The sequence below is a fragment of the Nomascus leucogenys genome, chromosome 25, assembly GCF_006542625.1.
Source record: "Nomascus leucogenys isolate Asia chromosome 25, Asia_NLE_v1, whole genome shotgun sequence".
Taxonomy (NCBI): Eukaryota; Metazoa; Chordata; class Mammalia; order Primates; family Hylobatidae; genus Nomascus; species Nomascus leucogenys.
Window position 1 is genome coordinate 17,704,654 of NC_044405.1, and position 13,966 is coordinate 17,718,619.

The 13,966-nt window shown below is 50.4% G+C and overlaps 2 protein-coding genes across 4 annotated transcripts in view; one reads left to right on the forward strand and one right to left on the reverse strand.

The window, feature by feature from the left end:
- MRAP (melanocortin 2 receptor accessory protein) overlaps positions 1–10,409 on the forward strand; it is a 28,399-nt gene extending 17,990 nt beyond the window's left edge. The window contains exons 2-3 of one of the 2 annotated variants that reach the window (XM_030806162.1): positions 2,472–2,571; positions 10,358–10,409. In XM_030806162.1, coding sequence (XP_030662022.1) covers positions 2,472–2,571; positions 10,358–10,409 — 152 coding nt within the window. Of the gene's footprint in view, positions 1–2,471; positions 2,572–7,458; positions 7,986–10,357 lie in introns of those variants that run through there. The other variant, XM_003263858.4, reaches the window with a different exon arrangement.
- The window catches only part of URB1 (URB1 ribosome biogenesis homolog), an 81,190-nt gene continuing 76,497 nt past the window's right edge, over positions 9,274–13,966 (reverse strand). The window contains exons 37-39 of one of the 2 annotated variants that reach the window (XM_030806158.1): positions 13,459–13,700; positions 12,273–12,872; positions 9,274–10,907 (exon numbers count right to left, since the gene is read on the reverse strand). In XM_030806158.1, coding sequence (XP_030662018.1) covers positions 10,726–10,907; positions 12,273–12,872; positions 13,459–13,700 — 1,024 coding nt within the window. In that variant the 3' untranslated portion in view covers positions 9,274–10,725. The other variant, XM_030806160.1, reaches the window with a different exon arrangement.

Sequence of the window (13,966 nt, forward strand, 5' to 3'; positions counted from 1 at the left end):
CTATAAGACCTCAAACCCTGCACTATTTTTAGGAAGGAAAAAGAGCATTAGTGTCTGCAGAAACCTAAAATATCCCTACAGAATAAAACTTCCAATCCCATTTTCTGACAGCATATGCACTCTTATACTGTAAGGGTTGTAAAATAGATTCTAACTCTTGGGGAGTGTAGGACAATGCACAGGGGGTGGGCAAGGAAGGCTAAGAGAGTCAGAGGCTTCTTTCAAAAGTCCTTAAGCTGGCCGGGTGCAGTGGCTCACGCCTGTAATCCCAGCACTTTGGGAGGCCGAGGCGGGAGGATCATGAGGTCAGGAGATCGAGACCATCCTGGCCCACGTGGTGAAACCCCATCTCTACTAGAAATACAGAAATTAGCTGGATGTGGTGGTGGGCACCTGTAGTCCCAGCTACTCGGGAGGCTAAGGCAGGAGAATGACTTGAACCCAGCAGGCGGAGGTTGCAGTGAGCCAACATTGTGCCACTGCACTCCAGCCTGGTGACAGATTAAGACTCTGTCTCAAAAACAAACAAACAAAAAACTCCTTTTAAGCTTAGGACACACAGTCCAATCTCATTTCCCTTTCCCCAGGAATCCAGAGGTGCCCTTAAAAAGTTCACTCTTCTAGGGGACTGCATCAGTTTCTCAGTTCGGAGACAGAGAGGAGAGATGTGAGAGCCAGCCTGGAGGTCTTTGCTGTCCCTGCCCCCATGGAGTGTAAATGCCAAGTTGCTGATGAATTATAAGGCAACGGATACTCATGATTCTTTTGCAAATACTGTGCCTTTTCATTATACCTTGTTTTGAGGGGGATTTTTTTTTTTTTTTTTTTTGAGACAGCATCTCGCTCTGTGGCCCAGGCTGGAGCACACTGGCATGATCATAGCTCACTTCACCCTTGAATTCCTGGCCTCAAGTGATCCTCCAACCCCAGCCTCATGAAGGGGTAGGACTATAGGCATACACTACCATGCCCAAGTAATTAAAAAAAAATTTTTTGTAGACATGGGGTCTTGCTATGTTGTCCAGGCTGGTCTCAAACTCCTCCACCTCCTACCTTGGCCTCCCAAAGTGTTGGGATTATAGGCATGGGCCACTGTGCCCAGCCCATTATACCCTGTTTTTAATGTTAAATTTTAGAGTCCAAGATCAACTCTTATGAGTGCTCAGTTTTTCCTTCTATCTCTCAGGGATCGTAGATGGCAGAGATGACATCCTTTACTCAAATACCAATCTTCACCCCAGAGCCTCCAACTCTGCCTCTATGTAGATTACTCTCACTTTATTCATTCTTTCAGTGGTTTGCACGTTCTCTCATTCATTTATTCACAGTGTTAGTGCTGGAAGCACTGCAGAAGTTCAGAGGAGGAGGAGGTTGGGGGTGGAACATTGTGGGTGAATGTGGGGAGTTAGCAATTTCTGATGTGCTGGTTTAGCCCCCTCTGAATCCTGAACAGTCCCTCGTAAAAGGTGCTCAATGAATTCTCATTAGGTTATCATCCTGTAGTAGCCCCTTTTGGTCACACACATAGGCGTCTAGAATATCCCAGCTTGTGGCATCTTGGCCTTACGCAGTTGGTCTGGCATAAGACACTTGCAGACCCTAATTACGAGCTGGATTGCCCATAGCCACAGACAACCACCAAGAAAAACTGTCGTGCTAGAAAGTAGTTCCATAGCAACCGGCCTAACATTCCCAAACTGGAGCCTGGAGAAGGAAAAAGGCCCCTCCTGGCCTGCCAAGTTCTACCCAGGGCCCCAGGGAGGCTAAGTGCGTTTCCTGGTTTCCCTTTCCCCCTTCAGCCTCAGGCCACAAATACAGCCATCATGCTGGTGGCAAAAGTGCTTTTTCCTTCCTGCCATAGCCCCTGAGATGAGACTTTCTGCCTGAGAGAGGGACTCGCTATTTCTACCTCGCCGATCCAGACATGAGCAGACCTAGGCTAACTCCTGTGGAGCGGAAAGGGCCTCTCCACCAGAGCGCTGCAGCCCAGCGCACATCCTCCTTAGAATATCAACTCTTGGGGTCTCTGAAGCTGTTCCACCAACGGCCCCTGGTAGGCGCTGCATCCCTCCCGGGGGCCCAGGAGTCCTTCCTAATACACGGATATGCCCACAGCCCTCTCCTCTCCCTACCATCCTTCAGGACTGTTCCTCTTAGCACCACTAGGAGCCGGGCAAGCAGATGCATAGGGTAGGGGGGCCCACAATTCCATTCAATGTTTCCTCTTAACAATCACCCTAAACAGACCCCATGGCCAGCTGCCCTGAGAAAAAAAACACTTCTTGGCTCCCCTGTTCTTTCCCAAAGTTATTGTTAATGGGAGATCTTCCCCATGGTAACAGCTGAGAGGCTGGTGGACAACCGAAACTCAGGGCCCTCATTCCACAATACCCTGGGACTCCTTACTGCCCCTCAGTGTTGCTTTACGTCGACATCAACGCAGCGCTGAGATGCATCTCCTCCTCCCACAGATTCCATCGTGATCGCATTCTGGGTGAGCCTGGCTGCCTTCGTGGTGCTCCTCTTCCTCATCCTGCTCTACATGTCCTGGTCCGGCTCCCCACACATGAGGTGAGTAAGAAGGGGTGTGGGTGTGTGGGTTACTCAGACGCTTTCCAGTGAGTAACGGTGCAGGTCGAGTATCCCTCATCCAAAATGCTGGAGACCAGAAGTGTTTCAGTTTTGGGATTTAAAAATATTTGCATTGTATCTATCAGCTGAGCATCTCAAACCCAAAAATTTGAAATATTCCAGCGAGCATTTCCTTTGAGCCTCATGTCAGCGCTCAATATGTTTCAGATTTTGCAGCGTTTCAGATTTTCGGGTTTGGGATGCTCAACCTACGTCCCTACAATGGAATAGTATTCAGCAATAAAAAGGGACGGAGTTCTGATCCATGCTGAAACATGCATGAACCTCAGAAACATCATGCTAAGTGAAAGAAGACAGACACAGAGCTGCATGTTGTATGGCTCCATTCACACAAAACATCCAGAGTAGGCAAATCCAGAGACAGAAAGCAGATTAGCAGCTGCCTAGGTCTGGGGGGAGAGCAGGGAAGGGGGAATGACTGCTGATGGGTTTCTTCTGGGGATGATAAAAATGTTCTAAAATTAAGCTGGGTGCGGTGGCTCACGCCTGTAATCCCAGCACTTTGGAAGGCTGAGGTGGGTGGACCACTTAAGGTCTGGAGTTCAAGACCAGCCTAGCTAACTTGGTGAAACCCTGTCACTACTAAAAATACAAAAATTAGCCAGGCGTGGTGGCACGCTCTTGTAATCCCAGCTACTCGGGAGGCTGAGGCAGGAGAATCGCTGGAACCCAGGTGGCGGAGGTTGCAGTGAGCCGAGACTGTGCCACTACGCTCCAATCTGGGCAACAGAGAAAGACTCCGTCTCAAAAAAAAAAGAAAAAAAAAGGTTCTCACACCTGTAATCCCAGCAACTTGGGAAGCCAAGGCAGGAGGATCGCTTGAGCCCAGGGGTTCGAGACCCTGTCTCCACAAAAAATATCAAAAAATTAGCTGGGCATGGTGGTGTGCACCTGTAGTCCCGGCTACGCGGGAGGCTGAGGCAGGAGGATCACTAGAGCCCAGCAGGTCAAGGCTGCAGTGAGCTGTGATTGCGCCACTGCGCTCTAGCCTGGGTGATAGAACAAGACCCTGTCTCAACAAACAAACAAAAAGTTCTAAAATTAGATTATGGTGACGGTTGCACAACTCTATGGATGTACTAACGACCACTGAATTGTACTCTTTAAATGAGTCAACTTCATGGATGAAAATATATCTCACTAAAGCTGTTAAAGAAAATGAAGCCAACTTGACACCATGGGCATTAAGTCTTGCCGGCCAGCTCACCAGGAACATAAGAACTTACCTTTGGCCAGATGTGGGGGCTCACACCTGTAATCCCAGCACTTTGGGAGGCCAAGGTGGGCAGATCACCTGAGGTCAGGCCTTTGAGACCAGCCTGGCCAACATGGTGAAACCCCATCTCTACTGAAAATATTTTTAAAAATTAGCCGGGTGTGGTGGTGCATGCCTGTAATCCCGGCTACTCGTGAGGCCAAGCAGAAGAATCGCTTGAAGCCAGGAGGCAGAGGTTGCAGTGAACTGAGATCGCGCCACTGCACTCCAGCCTGGGCAAGAAGAGCGAAACTCTGTCTCCAAAAAGAAAAAAAAAAGAAAAAAGAAAAAGAAAGATCCTTACCTTAGGCACCTATGGCCAGCATCTGTTATTGGATGCCTGCTGTGTACCACTAAATTGGAGGTGAAATCCAGGAGTTTTAAGGAGTAATTGGAACCCAGCTTGTTTTATGTTAATTCTGTTGTGCTAGAGGATTGGCTGCCACATCCAACGTTCCCTTCTAGGCTAATCAGCCCTCACAGCTGCTGCTCTCCTAATGACTGTTCTTAGAAGGGACCCTATATTTTGCCATCACTCACCCGAAGAGGGCCTGTCCAGTGGCTGGCCCATGCCCTTGGAAACGCGTGCCCTGGCAAAAGAGCTGGGACAGGTCAGATTCTTGTCTTTGGAATTTGGAATCTAGAACCTGAGGGATGGATCTGGTGGCTATGGGGGCTGCACTGATTAGTCCAGGAGGAGGAGTAGGGCTGGATGCCATTATGGACCATTATGTCCATTACGGACGGAAGTCTTGGGGACTGAAAACCCTAAGTGTAGGAAGCTGGTCAGCAGAGAGATGAGCCAAACTGTGCTGAGGAAGAGCTGAGTGGCCTTGGAGCCCGAGCTAATGCGTCCCATACCAGGTCCCGTGAAGAGCCATGGACTCGCACATTCGCACAGCATCTTCATGTTTTCTGTTGCTCTAACAGAATACCTGAGGCTGAGTAATTTATGAAGAAAAGAAGTTCATTTAGCTAATGGTTCTGAAGGCTTAGAAGTCTAGGAAGCATGGCACCGACATCTGCTCAGCTTCTGGTGAGGGCCTCGTTTTGCAAAAAGATCTAATTCAGTCTAGAGAAAAAAAAACTCATTACCTCTTAAAGGCCCCACCTCCCAGTGTTGCCACACTGGGGACCAGGCCTCCACGAGTTTTGGTGGGGACAAACCATACCACAGCCCAATGGTACCTTGAAGGGGCCTCTGATTCTCCTCCCCGCCCCCGCCTGCCGGGCCCGTGGTGTCTCACCTACCAGGGCTACACTCGCCAGGCCATTTCTGATCACCTTTGGTCCCATACGGAAGGTAGCTTTAGAGCAATGAAGAAATTCGTTCTTTTTTTGTTTTGTTTTTGAGACAAGAGTCTCGCTGCGTCACCCAGGCTGGAGTGCAGTGGCGTGATCTCGGCTTACTGCAACCTCCACCTCCCAAGTTCAAGCTATTCTGTTGCCTCAGCCTCCTGAGTAGCTGGGATTACAGGCACCGTCCACGACGCCCAGCTAATTTTTGTATTTTTAATAGAGACGGGGTTTTGCCAAGTTGGCCAGGCCAGTCTCAAACTCCAGACCTGTAATCCTAGCACTTTGGGAGGCCGAGGTGGGTGGATCACCTGGGGTCAGGAGTTCGAGACTGGCCTGGCCAACTTGGCAAAACCCCGTCTCTATTAAAAATACAAAAATTAGCTGGGCGTCGTGGACGGTGCCTGTAATCCCAGCTACTCAGGAGGCTGAGGCAGGAGAATCACTTGAACCTGGGAGGCAGAGATTGCAGTGAGCTGAGATGGCATCACTGAGGTATGGAGCCACTGTGCACAGCCAGAAATCTGTTCTTTCCTTTCAGTTTTTAGAACTCACATTCAATTTAAGCACATTTTACACCCAAGACACATCCGATGGATAAACGAGTGATGTCACCTTTCTTTTGCCTTATGCCAGGGAAGGTGCAAAGATCATCAGTAATCCTCCTGATGCAAAGCTCCCTGGTCCGCTCCAGCAAGCCCAGGGGCTGCCTCCACCATGCCCAGCTCCCTGGGGGGCACAGGACTTCTGGGCTATTTCACAGGGGCAAATTGATGACACTGTACCTCCTGACCAGCTACAGGGCTTACTAAGGAAAATGCTCTCAAGGCCCTTGGTAACATTCCTGGAATGCTCAGGGCAGCAAAGTGGATCCTTAGCAAGATTTAGGAGTCATTCCCTGAGGAGCTGACCTTCCCATGAGGGAGGTGGGGAGGGCATTCTTAGGCGAGTGTCATCTGAAAGGACGGCCTCTGCCCAGTGCGTTCATCATGTGGTACTCTTCATTCGTGCCAGCACTGTAACCACATTTAAGTCGTTTTATACATCATCTCATTTCATCCTGAGGATATCTGTGAGCCAATATTGTCCCATTTTACGGATGGCATTGAAGGCAGCTGGGAAGTGGTGACCAGAGCTCACTCCCGATGGCCATGTCCACTGCCCCAGCACTTCCCGGGCAGGAGAATCCACCCAGGGAGGACGCATTTCTTTTCTTTTTCTTTTTTTTTTTTTTTTTTTTTTGATATCGAATCTTGCTCTGTTGCCAGGCTGGGGTGCAGTGGCGCAATCTTGGCTCACTGCAACTTCCGACTCCCTGGTTCAAGTGATTCTCCTGCCTCCTGAGTAGCTGGGATTACAGGCGCCCACCACCACACCCAGCTAATTTTGTATTTTCAGTAGAGACGGGGTTTCCCTATGTTGGCCAGGATTGTCTCGGTCTCCTGACCTCATGATCCGCCTGCCTCTGCCTCCCAAAGTGCTAGGATTACAGGTGTGAGCCTCCATGCCTGGCACAGGGAGGATGCATTTCTAGCCAAGTGTATTAGTTTGTTCTCGGCTGCTAATAAAGACATATCCGAGGCTAGGTAATTTATAAAGGAAAGAGGTTTAATGGACTCACAGTTTCACGTGGCTGGGGAGGCTTCACAATCATGGCAGAAGGCAAAGGAAGCGCAAAGCCACATCTTATATGGCACAGGCAAAAGGGCATGTGCAGGGAAACTCCCCTTTATAAAACCATCAGATCTCATGAGACTTACTCACTATCATGAGAAGAGCATGGGAAGACCCGCCCCCATGATTCAATTACCTCCCACTGGGTCCTTCCCACGACACGTGGGGATTATTACAGTTCAAGGCGAGCTTTGTGTGGGGACACAGCCAAACCATATCACCAAGATATAAGTTGGCTTGGGCTATGGATATAAAATGAGCTACACTCAGATACAGGGCTGGATGGGAGGTCAACCTGCCCCTTCCACCCCCCAACCCCCCATCCTAAATCAATATAGGAAGAAGTGGCCTCCAGGGAAAGACCTGAGGCCTAGTTCCTGACAAAGCACTTCCTCTCCTCTGAGATTTCTCTAGAATGGACACCTTTGTGAGCTGGCTGACCCTTCTCAGGAATTTGCCTGTGTGGCCTTCCCTATGGGGTCTGGGCAGATGGCAGGTGTGGCAGGAAACCCCCCAGCCCCACAGTACAGACTGTTCTGCAGCAACTATGACGCCTGCCTCCCACTCTGCTCTGTTCACAGGAACGGCCCCAAGCACCACCAAACATGCCCCTGGAGTCACAGCCTCAACCTCCACCTGTGCATCCAGAAGTGCCTGCTGCGCCACAGGGAACCCCTGGGGACCTCACAGGCTCAGGCAAGCTCAGTGGAGCCAGGGAGCAGAACTGGCCCTGACCATCCGCTACGACAGGAGAGCTCCTCCACCTTGCCCCTCGGGGTTTTCCAGACCCACCCCACTCTCCTCTGGGAACTGACCCTCAATGGGGGTCCCCTCGTCAGGAGCAAGCCCAGCGAGCCTCCCCCTGGAGACAGGACCTCTCAATTGCAGAGCTGATGTCAGTAAATCGTGGCCATAGCTGAGTGAACTGGTGAAATCAAGCCAACCTGGACACAGAACATCCTTGTTCTTCTTAGAGGCCGTCTGCATGTAGCAAAAAGGGCACCTAGGTCAAGTGCAACTAGAGCAGGAGCATCCTATGCCTTTGACAAAGATTGCAGTGGCCCCTCGAATGCAGAGGTCATCCCAGGTGTTGCTGAGTTTATTGAGCACACCTCAATAGTTTATTGAGCACACTATTGAGTAAGCCTGCTTGCTTACTGCTTATATTTGCTTAGGGAAGAGTAGGAAAATAAAATATATGCAAATCAAGAGGAAAAGCTGTTTGCTTACTAATCTTTACTATGCCACTTTACCATGACTGTGTAATGTGTTATCAGCCCTGAGTTCACCTGGTCCTTCTGTACCTTTGTTAGGATGCTGGGTAAGTTCCCATCCAAGCTCCACTGACACCCTCCGGCTCCCCCAGATGCAATGGCATCTGCCCTGCCAGGTCAGCTCACTGCAGTCTGGGGACCTGAGTTGCACCTTCAACCTCCCCACAGCCTTTCAAAGACACAGCCCAAGGAAGTGTCTCCCCTGGAGGGCAGGCAGCCAACGCCTGTCAGCAGCCAGGCCGGGTAAGCAGGATCTATGCCCAAATGCTGTCACAGAACACAAAGAGCCCTGGAAGCTGGCAGGAAAGGTCTCCTTCTGGATGTGACTTTATGTGACAGTGGATCTGGGACCCTTGAAGGATCTAGTCCTCTAGTGCCCAGCAGCCTTGTCCCTGGAGAGGAGACAGCATCACACAGCAAATCCCAGAAGACCCATATGTCCCCTATAGCTTTCAGGCAGGGAGGCAGTTGATAGGTTTTATTTTTAAAATAACTGTGCCCCCTGCCCCACTTCAGATATTTCTAATTTAGCATTTTATATTTTAAGTCAAGTGAAGCCCATGTACGATCTATTCTCCATGGGATGAGATTCCCTTCCTCCACACTAAGTGACTGGAAAATACACGGACAAGGTCAGGGCAGTGCATTTAAAAGAGAGAACAAAGAAAAGCAGGACTGATGGGCTCCAGAGATGCAGAAAAGAAGGTGAGGTGCTGAAAATGTGTCCTCACTTGACTGAGCTGGAACTCGGCTTTGGAGCACTTGTCACCACCTGACGTAGCATGTATTTGACTTGCTGGGCCCTAAGAACCTGGGAGGCAGCTTAGGCCTGGAGCCGGGGATGAAGCCGTGGAAATCCACCCCACCTGCTCGCTGCCCCTCCCTGTGCCCCCAGAGGCATGGGGTTCAGGGATATTCCCCAGACCAATGCCCTTCCGGCCAATGTCCTCTGCATAAACGAGCAGAGGTGCCTATAACCAAAGGAATCCCCATAGACAGGCCTTGGAGAGGTGGATAAAGATTAAGGGGAAACAGGAAGAGAACGCTTTGTTGGAGCAGTGCTTGCCTGAGTCCAACTTGGATCTAAATGTGGGATTTCAACTTCAGGACAGTCTCAAAGAATAGTGTTGTATGGTTTATTTGTGTAGGGAAGGGGACAAGTGACGTAACTGATCCTTGCTTTGTAGACAATGCAAGACAATTATCTGTGGTGAAGGGACTGTATGCCAACAAACGTTACTCATGCTTTAGTTAGAACTTTAAGTCACCTAAAACAGAAACAATTCTAAAGAACACTGGTGGAAAATAAAAGTGTAAATGTTTCAGACAAAACCAAGATATTGTCAGCACGATGTGCATTATATGGCAAATAAAACAGCCACGTCCTAGGCCACAGAGCAGATCCCAAGAGCGCCAGGTATACAGGAGAGTTTTAAAGGAACAGACAGAAATTTTAACTGTGAAAACCACGAAATTTCATGACTTTTGTCAGCTACAACCCCAACTAATATATGACCATTAATAGTAAAATTCTGACCTTTAAAATAAATGCAGGCCTATGTGGAACAAAAATAGCCTCTTAACAACAATGAAAGGAAAACACAAAAACCTTACAAAAATAGACATTAACAAGCATTTATAAAATTCAAAATCCCCTCTTTGAAGTATAGCTTTAAAAATTACAGGCTGTCTTCTCAAAGCAGAGGTCAAATCACTTTTATACTTCAAGGATTCAATGTAACATCCTTTTATTTAATAAAATAATTAAACACTGGCAGAAATTAACTTATTCAAAAAGTCATACTAAACTTTGTTATGAGTTTTTATAGAAAAACAAACTTTACTTTTTCATTTTTTTGAGATGGAGTCTTGCTCTGTCACCTAGGCTGGGGCGCAATGGCACGATCTCGGCTCACTCTAGCCTCCACCTCCCAGGTTCAAGCAATTCCCCTGCCTTAGCCTCCCGAGTAGCTGGAATTACAGGTGTCCACCACCACGCCTGGCTAATTTTTGTATTTTTAGTAGAGATGGGGTTTCACCATGTTGGGAAGGCTGGTCTCGGACTCCTGACCTCAGGTGATCCACCCGCCTTGGCCTCCCAAAGTGCTGGGATTACAGGCGTGAGCCACTTCACCTGCTGAAAAATAAACTTTAAACATCTCTCTTCATTTTTGTAAAAAAAATCTGATACTTTTTGACATTTCAGCTTTAACACAGATGAATCTCTTCTGCATTCAGAAGTGCTGCCTCAAACTTGAGCTATTTCCTGTGACGAGCTCCAAGCCCCTAGAGAGGAAGGGGCTGGCCTGACGAGGCACTGGATGGGCCTCATGGCCTAGAAGTCCCCACATTCCTTGCAACTCTGATGCTGGGCACCTACAGGCCCGAGTTTATCATGTACTGGCCAGTTCAATAAAGTCCTCTCAACTTTTCTTGTCAAAGAACTGAGCCAATGTACTGAACCTGTTGTTTCCCATGCCTTTTCTGGAAACCCTTGACTCAACCAAACTTCTAGAAGCTGGTGCTGTGCTCGAGGCTCTGGTCATCAGGGCGCAAGGCGCTGGCCGGCAGGAGTCAAGCATCTGAGGCTGCGCTGGCGGCGTCCTTGCAGAGCACCACAATAGCCTCCTCTTCACTGCTCGGGGCATCATCTGCGGCCTCACACACCATCCGGACGTGGGTTAAGAGGGTGTCCGGCTGCTGGGCCCCCAGCCAGATGTCCTTTATGTAGAGAGACACCAGGAATGCTGCGGAGGCTGAACAAGAGCAGGGGATAGGCCGTTAGGATGCACACCTGTTCAGCTCGAAACAGGTCATCCTGCCCACAATGCAACGGCTTTGCCAAGTGCCCAAATGAACCGTGCCACAGGCCTGGGCAACCCAAGGTGAGCTGACCGATACAACAACTCATTCTGCCTTTGCTTAACTTTTGTGTTAATTTTTATTATTAAAAAATTTCTTTTCTTTAAAAAAAAAAAAAAAAAAAAAAAAAAAGACAAGGTCTCACTCTGTCACCCAGACTGGAGTGCAGTAGCGTGATCTCAGCTCACTGAAGCCTTGACTGCCTGGGCTCAGGTGATCCTCCCACCTCAGCCTCCAGAGTAGCTGGGACTACAGGCATGTGCCACCACGCCCAGCTGATTCTTGTAGAGACAGGGTTTCACTATGTTGCCCAGGCTGGTCTCAAGCAATCTCCCCACCTCAGCCTCCCAAAATGCTAGGATTATAGGTGTGAGCCACTGTGCCTGGCAAAAATTTATCTTTCTTCTGATGAATATGTGTGCATCCCCTCAAAAAGCTGTTACAAGACAAGTCTCTTCCTGGTTCTGACCATCCATGCCAAGAATGACACTGAAGTTTGAGAAGAACTTCCCAGAATCATTTCCTACCATTTCCTCAGTGGCATGGGTGAGGAGGAGGAGAAAGGTTTGCAGGCAAAAAGGCTCAATTCCCCAACTGCGGCCAGACCAGAGGGCGAGGTCACCCTGCTACCAGGTGAGCCCACCCGCTAGGCTGCCGGCCCCTCCCTCCCCTGCACCCCCACATTCCTCCATGAAAGGACAGATCTCTGGGTTACCACACCCAGCTCCCTGGAGCTCTAACGGCCCCCTGGAGCCTGTGCTACTCACTCATTCACACTGCTAGGCTCCTAGTGACTGCCAAGTACATAAACTGCACATGTGCGCATTTGTACGCAGTGAAGCTATATGTGCACACACACGCGCGTGCACACGCACACATGCATGCACACGCACGCACGCGCACCCACACAGCTGGCCACATGTGAAACAGAACTCATCACGTGCCTAATGGTCGGAAACCCATTGCCCTGCGGGGTGGAGGGATGCCAAGGTTCTGAGGTGCCCTCTCTGCACCACCAACATAACCAGCACCAAAGGTTTCCCCTGCAAGCAAAGGCAAAGACTTCCTTCCCTTCACATTCACTGCCCAGTGGCAAGTTCTCTGCAACCCCGGAACCGTAAGGGGCCACCTAAACAAGCACAATACCCAGCTGAGGAAGTCGGCAGAAACCTGAGCGTTCTAAGCACAGAAGTCACTCCTGCCCCCAGGCCCACTTCTGCATCTATTTCTTCAGCCTCCAACAAAAGAACCAGCCTTACCTCGTGTGGCTTCATCCTTCTCACTCAGAGAAGACAGGGAGAGGGCTTCCATGGCCGGGTGGAAGGGGCTCCCTGCCCGGCCCTGGGCGGCCACCAGCTGCAGCATGACCGTATTGAACAGGCAGGCCACCTCCTGCGTGGGCCCTGCCAGCCCCTCAGCCCCACAGAGCCGGCTATACAGCTTGAATATGCTGCTCCTCACGGCACCATCCTTAAGGAGGTCAGCCACAACCACAGGGTGTGGCAAAATGTGGTTCTTAAGCCAGCCAACGAGTCCTGCAGCCTCTGCCCTGCTGAGCGGGTGCTCGGCCACCGACCGCAGCACCCATCTGACTGCCAGGGAAGCAGCAGCATACACGGGGCCCGGCACATCGCTCTCGGGGCTGGCTGAGTCCACAGGCTCCTGAGTGGGGTCAGGACCAGGGATCACTGGTCCCCAGTAAGTCAAGATGGACCTCAGGAGGCCCTTGCATGTCTCCAATGTAGATGCCATCAGCTCAGGGTCGGCCATCTCCTCTGCCTCCCCAGGCCTCCTCTTTCGGCCCCGTGGGCCTTTGGCTCGGGCTGGCATGACAGGCTTGTTCTTATCCTTGAGCATTTCTGTTAAATGAGACAAAGAGAAGGTAGTGAGACTGGGGTCCCTCCTGCCCACACAGATACAGATGTAGGAAGGTGTCAATGGGGGACACGAGGGGCGGCTTGCATGTCCTGAGCACCCGGCCCTGCTCGATGTTTCACTATGCCTGTCATCACTGTTATTATAACCAACTCATTAATCCTCACACCATGAGGCAGGTGCCATTACTGTCCTCTTTAAGCACAGGGAATCAGGGCAGCATCAGAGCTTCAGTCCAGGAGGCCTGGTTCCAGTCTTTTCCTTAACCCTGCACTACAGGATGAGGTGGGGGGCAGGTAGCTCATAGCCACCCCCAGCCTCTTTACAGGTGAGCACCATGATACTAAGGTAGGTGAAGTGATTTCTCCAAAGACAGGGAGCTAGTAAGCAGCCAGGCTGAAACTCAAAGGCTGCCCAGCTCCCCATCCAGGGCTCCAAGATGGATGTGTCCCATCTCTGAGCCTCAGTAGCTTTGGAAATGTGGCTGAGAGACAGAGAGAGAGGGAGGGAGGGAGAGGGTAAGAGAGATGTGTTGGCTACTCTGGGCCAGTCCTGGGTTCTGACACTCACTCATGAGCTCCCGGGCTTGGCCCTTCTCAATGGCTGCTCTCAGGTCTTCTTGGAGCTTGACGTCTCTTTCAATGAGGCTCCATTTGTGCAAGAGGACAAGGACGTCCTTGGTGGAAAGCACTGTCTCATTTACGGTAAATCTGTTCATGTCCTTGAAGGCCTGTATGACAGTGGCCCGGTACCTCAGCACGGAGTCAAGTGTCCCGAAGAAGTTGGTCAGCTGGACAGGGGCCAAGGTGGGCCTGTTTGGGAGTCCATGTTACAGACTGAGCAAAGGCTGCCGCCCCAGCCTGGCAGTCAGCACCGCGGCAGCGTGACGACATCACACACCCAGAGGTGCACACAGTCCCTCCAGGAACCAGGTTTTCCTGCACAGCAGACATCTAGCATGGGCCCCCAGGACGCAGAAAATAAAAAAGTGAGCCACTCCAGGAAGGCACAAAGGGGACCTGGAGTCTGACCTGCACCCCAGAGGCACAGAAACCTCCTGAAACCCTGGCTAAACAGG